The sequence below is a fragment of the Triticum dicoccoides genome, chromosome 3B (assembly GCF_002162155.2).
Source record: "Triticum dicoccoides isolate Atlit2015 ecotype Zavitan chromosome 3B, WEW_v2.0, whole genome shotgun sequence".
Lineage (NCBI taxonomy): Eukaryota > Viridiplantae > Streptophyta > Magnoliopsida > Poales > Poaceae > Triticum > Triticum dicoccoides.
The window spans coordinates 121,199,295-121,207,077 of record NC_041385.1 but is presented as its reverse complement, the minus strand read 5'-3'; the positions used below and the strand labels follow the sequence as shown (position 1 = coordinate 121,207,077).

Below are 7,783 nucleotides of genomic sequence, written 5' to 3'. Positions count from 1 at the left end.
AAGCTAGACACATCACCAAAACAGGGGCTATGCCGGGAGAGCCCTTATTCCATTTTCAGGAAGCCACCACCGCCTCGTCTTCCTGAGCAGGACACAAATCCTAAATGAATTCATAAAAACACGTAAAAACGGAGTAAGATCCCTCTCGTCGGCAAGGGCCAGGTGGACCGCGTCTCCATGGGCCTAGGGCCATCGGAGACGAGGTGGACTGGCAGCGGCGCCGGCGGGAGGCAGAGAAACCCTAAACTTTTTTTTGTTGGAGAGGTGGTCGTCGCTCATACACCTACTTTTCTTCGCTACTTTGGTACACAAGAGGAACTATGCATTTTACACTGGCAAATTTTAACATGGTCCCTCTTACCTTCTTTTTTCACATGAGAGATAAGAGTATATAATAAATCTGAGTTGTTGATTTCACTAAGTAGTGGGTGTAAGTAACTCTTACATTCTCACGTCACATGGTCTCTCTTACCTCCTCTTTTTCACTTGAGAGGTAAGAGTATATAATAGATCTAGGCCATTGATTCTTAGTGGGTCTGAGTAACTTTTACCTTCTCACATCACATGGTCTCTCTTACCTCCTTTTTTTACATGAGAGGTAAGAGTTTATAATACCTTCTCACCTCTTATATGAAAATATGAGCTGTGACTCGTGTGACGGACCATTTTTAAATTGTTTGCGTTGTCGGCCGAGATTTTGTAATAGCGAGCTTAGCCACCGGATATGCCCTCGGACTCATATTTTGTTTGATTTTATCCTTGCTCTAATACAAATTTGTTTTTCTATGGTGACAGGGATCCGGCGGTTCAATGGTCAACTGGTATTTCATCCTAGTTCTTAATTCTAAATTAATTCTGCTTTCCAATCTTAGTTCCTAATTCTAAGCTAATTATTATTTCTAACACACATTTTCAAAATCATATGCAATTTTAGATATACTTTTTGCCAGCATGATATTTTAGATTTAGAGATGTGTTACATATTTCCACGTGTAATAGTCGCCTTGAAATCAATTATTCTTAAATGTCTGCATGGTGTCTTTTTTTTAACAACAAACAGAGATATTTTAACACACACCTTACATCATGTTCGGTAAGAGTGTGTCAACGACCGTTAAGGTTAATATCGACACCCCACTGTGCACAAATAAGGAACTTAACAATACATTACATCATTAAGGATGGCGACGAGTGAGAAAATAAGTGAGGCTAATTAAGGGTAACTAATTCTGTTATGATCTTTTATGCGTTGCTACCAACCCCGTGCATGAATATGTGCTCCTAGACTATATGTTCAAAGTAGTTCACATGCCATTAGTAAAACATTCACAAAATTTGTGAGTTTTCAAAAATACTACTTCTTCCGTTCCTAAATATTTGTCTTTATAGAGATTTCAACAAGTGACTACATACGGAGCAAAATGAGTAAATCTACACTCTAAAATATGTCTATATACATCCGCATGTGATAATCCATTTAAAATGTCTAAAAAGACAAATATTTAGGAATGGAGGGACTAGTTTGCTATGAATAGGACACCTCAGAATTTGCTTTTCATGTATCTACTTTTGGTGTTTGACTTTGAATAGTGAGCTTGACGGGGTAGACATGTCACATGGACGTGGTAGACGTCATGTACACAATTCATCACAAATATGATATGTTCAAACATGAGATGCTTTGAGTACGAATCCCTGGTCTGGATGGATGTACTACAAACATTATCAAACACGATATCTTAGCTTTGGAGGCTGCACAACAAAAGGCACAAAGATACTTCTAGCTGCCACGACCCGTTCATGGTATGAAATAAAGTGCGGAAGATCTCTAATATATTATAGTAGAAAATGACAATTAGTCCACTAAAAATCTTCCAGTTTTAGCACATCAAAATAACTTGCTTAAGTGGATGCTCATTTTTTGCAGTGAAAGTGGAAGCTCAATTAGCCAAAACCCTTGATCAGTCATGGATAGCCCAGACTAAACACTCCTCTTATACCCCCTAGGAGGTAAGTTGGAGCAATCTTATAAAAGAGCTCAAACAAACAAAGGAACAAGACATGCGAAAGTCCTCTTCTGCTCCTGAGCTGAAATGAAACATTTATCTGGCAAAGTGTACATTGGTGGAGCTTTGTTCACACTTTTGCTTACAGCGCTACTACTAATTGGTAACGGGTACATGTGGAGATTAAAGCTCGACAGAGCATATTATTACCGTATGACCTACTACATGAGTAAAAACGGGAAATTAAAGTTAAACTGCTGTGTTACTGTCCACACGTTAATCCACAAGTAGTAACAACTAATTGCATCTACTCAAAGGAGTAGGTTGAAGATGTCTTGGCCAGGGGAGAGCAGCCTCTTGGGGTCGTACTTGTCCTTCATCTCCACGAAGCGCTGCCACTTGCCGCCGAAGTGCCGGACCCAGTCGCCGTGGGCCGTGTAGTGCGCCAGGTACTCCTTGTACCCTATCCCGGCGAGGTCGCAGAACCGCAGTATCTTCTGGTTCTGCGCCTCCAGCCGCTTCAGGTCGTTGGCCACCGACGAGAAGAGCAGCGACACCGCGTAGAACACCTCCTCCGCCGGCGTCACCGCCGACATGCCGTCGTCCCACCTGAAACCACGACCGAGCCAGTGTCAGTTAAGTGCGTGATACATACCATGCAGGATCGCATGCATGCATGCACGATGGACGCGTAGTGCGTACTTGGATTTGTTGAGTGGGTAGACGACGAGGGGCCCGGCGATGTCGGTGCCCTGGAGGATGCCCTTGAAGACGCCGCTGTCGAAGTCGGCGATGCGGGAGCGGGGCACGAGCACGTTGAGCCAGGGGTGCGGGACGCGCCACAGCCCGATCTTGTCCAGCGCCACCTCCTCGCCGTGCACCCGGTCCAGGAACTCCAGGTACGACGCGTCACGCACGAACGCGAGCCCCTCCTCGTGCCTCAGCGTCGCCACCACCGAACTGAGCTCCTGGTCCACGGACGCGGCCGTGGCGTTGTCGTAGTTGAGCGTCGCCTCGATGACGTACACGGTGGTGGCGTTCCTCGCCGCGGCGACGGCGACGATCCTGGCGACGTCGGCGTCGGTGAAGAACCCGCCCGAGTTCTTCAGCCCGGCGGCCAGGCTGTGGTTCACGTAGACCGCGCCCTCGAGGTAGCTCATCGGCCCGAACGCGCCGTCGGGCCCGGGCGCGACGAGCCGCTCCTGGTCGGCGGAAAAGGTGGCGAAGTCGGTGTAGACGAGCCGCGCCCACCGCGCCCGCGTCGGCGCCGGCTCGAGCGCGATCCGGGCGCGCACGATCACGCCGAACTGGCCCAGCCCGCCCAGTACCGCGTCGAACAGGTCCGCGTTGAGCGACTTGGAGCACGTCAGCATCTCGCCGTAGCCTGCACGCACGGCACGCGCGTTAATTGCACCGTGTCAACGCAAAGGTGCATGCGGGCCGGTTAGAGTAATGGAGTAATTTAACACAGAGGGGAAATGTCAAAGTCAACGTGTTGTTGGCCGCCGGCAAATCTATTGAAATTTGAAAGACGTCGACGCCGGCTGCCCGGCCGGCCCAGCAGCCGCCAGCTGGTCAGCTGTAGTAACTACCACTATCAATTTACACTGTAGTATTAAACCATCCATTAATTAGTACTCACTGCCATTTTTTTACCGGCACCTTTTTTAGACTACCGTGTGTGTAGAAGATGAACGTGATTCCACGCCGCAGCCGGATTACGGGTTGCGAGTTGCACCAAAACAAGTTAGCCATTTTTGCAACATTGCAGTGTGGGGTACGGAACTACTACTTTGCGAGAGGGAGTTGCTTGTGAGCGTGGTGCATGCTGGTGCCCATATCGTGCGCGCGTACGTACCGGTGATGACGTCCAGCTCCAGGACGTTGGAAATCTGGGGGCCGTGCCGGTAGGTCTGGCCACTGATGCCGGCGTTCGAGAGCGTGCCGCCGACGGTGAGGTGGAGGTAGTCCGTCCACGACTGCGGCGCCACGCCGCGCTCCAGCGTCGCCCGCAGCACGTCGATCCACATCTGCTCGCCGCCGGCGTCGACGTACTGGCCGTCCGCCGACACGTTGATGCGCGCCGCGGAGGACGGGCCGCCCAGGGACGGCATGTCGACGACCACGCCGCCGAGGGCCAAGGCCTGCCCCATCACGGAGTGGCCGCGGCCGCGGAACGAGATGGTGTACGGCCACGCCACGGTGGTGTGCGCGGCGCGGAGGAGCGCAGCCACGTCCGCCGGGGACGACGGGAACAGCACGGCCGCCGGGAGCGCCGCCGTGATGTTGCCGAAGTCCGTGGAGGCCGCCAGGGTGGCGTTGGGGTCGCTGCGGAGCTTGCCGGCGGCGGCGAGCGCCGCGAGGTCGCCGTGCCACGTCTGGCCGTGCGCGCCGTGCGGCGCATGGGACGCCGCGGTGATCAGCGCCACCAGAAGCACGTAAACGATCGCCATTAGCGCTTCGCGTTTAGCTAGCTCGGCGCGTTAATGTGATGATGATGATGATCTGCTGGTAATTGTCCTGTGGTGTTTTGCTCTTCGCAGTTGCACCCCGTATATATAGGGGGAGAGACGGATCGGCCGGTGCAACATAAACGTATGCGTTAATTCTCTGAGATGCTGCTACGGTGAAAGCTCAGGCCTTCTTCCTTCGTAGAATAGGAGTATCATAGAATCATATACAGGAAATAAAATGGCATGTTCCTCTGGTACACAGCACAGGATTTTTTTGTTTGGTAAGGTATAAGCTATTCTTTTCTTCTTCTGAAATGTGAAGGATAGAAACAAATCCCATATACCCCGCAAAAAAAGAAACAAATCCCATATAGAAATAAAAATCCAATACTTCCCCCGCAAAAAAAAAATAAATCCCAATACTTCAAATCAGGGAACTTCAAAGGAAAATTTTATATAAGAATCATAGAATTCCTATATAATTATTTATTGCCTTTTTTATTGTTTGACCAGAGATGGAAAAATACGTGTTTGTTTGTGACCTACGTGTGCTGTGTGTGCTCGTGTAGTTGTGTGTATTGCACTGATCAGATTGGATTTTTTTACCCCTAAAAAAATGGATTTTTTTTGTGTGTGTGTATAACCGGTACTGCAGGCCGGCTGTCTAAACATTTGGCCACCATGGACAGCAAGCTCTTGCCACGTGGTGAGTTGGATATTTTATGTTTGACGTCACTTCTTTCTCGTCTTGGCATATTTATAAACAGCGTTTGATGGAAATGGCAACAAATTGGACCAAAAAAAAGGTCAAGTTTTCATTACTTCACCTACTATCTTTAAAAGTTGCTTAGCACTTGGCTAAAATATCCTAGAATTTAATTTGGCAAATTGCCATTGATTTCATGTCATTTTAATCAGATTTTCAATATTTAAAGCACTGCTTGAGAAAATATCAATAATAAAATTTAGTTGATTGTGACATACTCTCTCCATTATAAGGTGTATTAATTTTTTCAAAAGTCAAATCTTTCTAGGTCCGACCCATTTTATAGAGAGAAATATCAACATGTACGATACCAAATAAACAAAATATAAAAATATATTTTATGGTGTGTTTTTGACATAATACAATCGTAGGTGCCCACATACACGCACATATACTCACCTATGAACGTAAGCACGCACACCTATCCATATAGCCACCTTCGAGATACTGAAATTGATGAAGTCACCATAGGCGTGTTGTAGTCGATGGGAACGTCTCCTCCCACTGAACAAACATCACCGAAAAGTCTCAAATAAATCCAGAAAAATGAAACCTAACCATCTGAGCTAGGCTCAGTTCACTATTTTTATGGTGAATTTAATGGTACTAATTTGGTATTGAAGATATTATTATTTTTCTCTATAATCCTGTTTAGAGATAGAGATTTGACTTAAAAGAAACTAATGCACATGGTATTTTGAAACAGAGGGAGTACTGATTTTCTTTGACATGCCTATTTTTTTTAATTTATTGTTAGCTCATGACTATAATAACCTAGAAGTTACTGCCATACTGAGGCACCACAAGTTCTAAAACGGATAATATATATTGGATATGATCGAACTATGTTATAAAATTTAAACTTTTAAAATTTCATAAAAAGTATGACCATTCGCAAGCATCTATGGGAAAAGTTATATTTTTATAATAAATATAAACCGGCCTTCCCTATTTCTATCAATAGAAACCAAAAGCTGCAAGTTCTCACCTCGACAACACATCAACCACTAAGTGCCATCCTTTCAGAAACTTATATGTCATACTGTAGTGCATGTATGAATGTTTCTTTTTCAGCCACAAATGGTCATATTGTTTGAATTATACTTTGACATGTTCACACATTATATACTACAACATGTGCACTACGTGTGTCCACAATCTCTCAGAGCTTCAGGCACTATCAAATGTGTTGTCTCGATCGATGGATTCAGAGATCATAAGAGAGGCATGCGACAAACGCATCTTTCCAACAAGTTCAGGCAGCCATAACATGCACGTATACGCACCACATCTAATCTGAAGAGGCCATTAATTAGTTACGCATAACGTTGCAGTCCGCTGGATCGAACGTATCATTGACCATTTCCAGGTCACAGCACACAATCTATGCATCTATGCCTACAGCGATCGATCGGTCTTGGGAGCATGCCCCTCTCACACGCACCGAAGCAAGCAGTGGCGTGTCAGGCTCTTCTTAATGCTATTTCTGGCCTGGCCGCCCAAGCTAGCTAAGCTATAATTCCATGAGTATCTGCCAACGCTACTTTAGAGCATCTCCAACAGATGTCCAAAATTTGACGGTCCAAAATTAAAGATGTAAAATTTAGACCAGCAAAAAGTGCGTTTTGGAGCTTCGAAAAAAGCTCAAACTCCAACAAATGGTCCAAATTGATGGCCCAAAAGAGCAACTCCAATAGATGGTCCAAAATAAAGATGTAAATTTTTTAAAACGACAAACTACTAGTCCATTCAACATGGTTCAAACATCAAATTCAACATAGTTTCATACATAAACTTCAACTACTAATTATTCAAACTACTAGATAAACTACTCCTCATCGTCGGAGCTGCGGAACTGCTCCCAGAACTCGTCCTTCTCCAGGTCGTCGCACCCCTCCTCCTCCTCCTCCTCCTTGAAGTCTGCCCAGTCCTCCTCGGAAGAGGACTCGATGGGGATCATCGTCGAGGGACCGGCCTCGTCCTCCTTCTTCTTCTGCTCTGCCTCACGCTTCCAGTAGTGCTCCAGCTCGGCCTGGACGTACTCCGGATGCTCCCGAGCAAACCTCGCCATCGCCTCCTCGTCGGTCTCGCCGGCATTGATGAAAACCAACGGCTTCTTCGTCGTCTTCTTCTTCGTCGTGATCTCCTTCATCTTGATGCCTGCGGCACAAGCATCTCCGCTTCCACCCGACTCTCGATCTCCGGGAAGTTGAGGTGCTCCCGAGGCCTCCCGGCACGCCAAGCCGCCACGTCGTAGGCACGCGCGGCCTCGTGGGCGGAGGGGTACGTGCCGATCCACCAACGCCTCCCGGCATTGGAGAACTTCACTCCCCAGTTACTGGAGGGCTTCTGCCTCACGCCGAAGAAGCCGGACTTGACCTTCGGCATCTTCTTCGGCGGCATCGGAGAGCGGTGAGAGCGATGGAGCGGCGGCGGCGTTCGGCCAGAGCGGTGGCGGACAGAGCCGGGCGGGGTGGAGCTGAGGGGCGGCGGACGGAGCGGGCGGGGCTGCGGAGCGGTGGCGGACGGAGCCGGGTGGGGTGGAGCTGCGGGGCGGT

General features: G+C 47.8%; 1 protein-coding gene and 1 pseudogene across 1 annotated transcript; both read right to left on the bottom strand.

Moving 5' to 3' along the window:
- Positions 1–2,089: 2,089 nt before the first annotated feature.
- On the bottom strand, positions 2,090–4,485 carry LOC119280955 (cytokinin dehydrogenase 1-like). The gene is made up of 3 exons (XM_037561626.1): positions 3,865–4,485; positions 2,709–3,390; positions 2,090–2,615 (listed from the first exon to the last, which is right to left on the bottom strand). The coding sequence occupies exons 1-3, from the start codon at positions 4,457–4,459 to the stop codon at positions 2,318–2,320; spliced, it is 1,575 nt and encodes a 524-aa protein (XP_037417523.1). The 5' UTR covers positions 4,460–4,485; the 3' UTR covers positions 2,090–2,317.
- Positions 4,486–7,053: 2,568 nt separating this feature from the next.
- LOC119274196 lies at positions 7,054–7,628 on the bottom strand (annotated as a pseudogene).
- Between the last annotated feature and the right edge of the window lie 155 nt (positions 7,629–7,783).

Bases quoted from the DNA above. Each gene is read 5' to 3' on its own strand.
- LOC119280955 (XM_037561626.1), bottom strand. From the start codon at position 4,459: ATGGCGATCGTTTACGTGCTTCTGGTGGCGCTGATCACCGCGGCGTCC. The intron at 3,391-3,864 runs GTACGTACGCGC...CCGTGCGTGCAG, and splicing joins GGAGCTGGACGTCATCACCG to GCTACGGCGAGATGCTGACG. The intron at 2,616-2,708 runs GTACGCACTACG...TCGTGGTTTCAG, and splicing joins TACCCACTCAACAAATCCAA to GTGGGACGACGGCATGTCGG.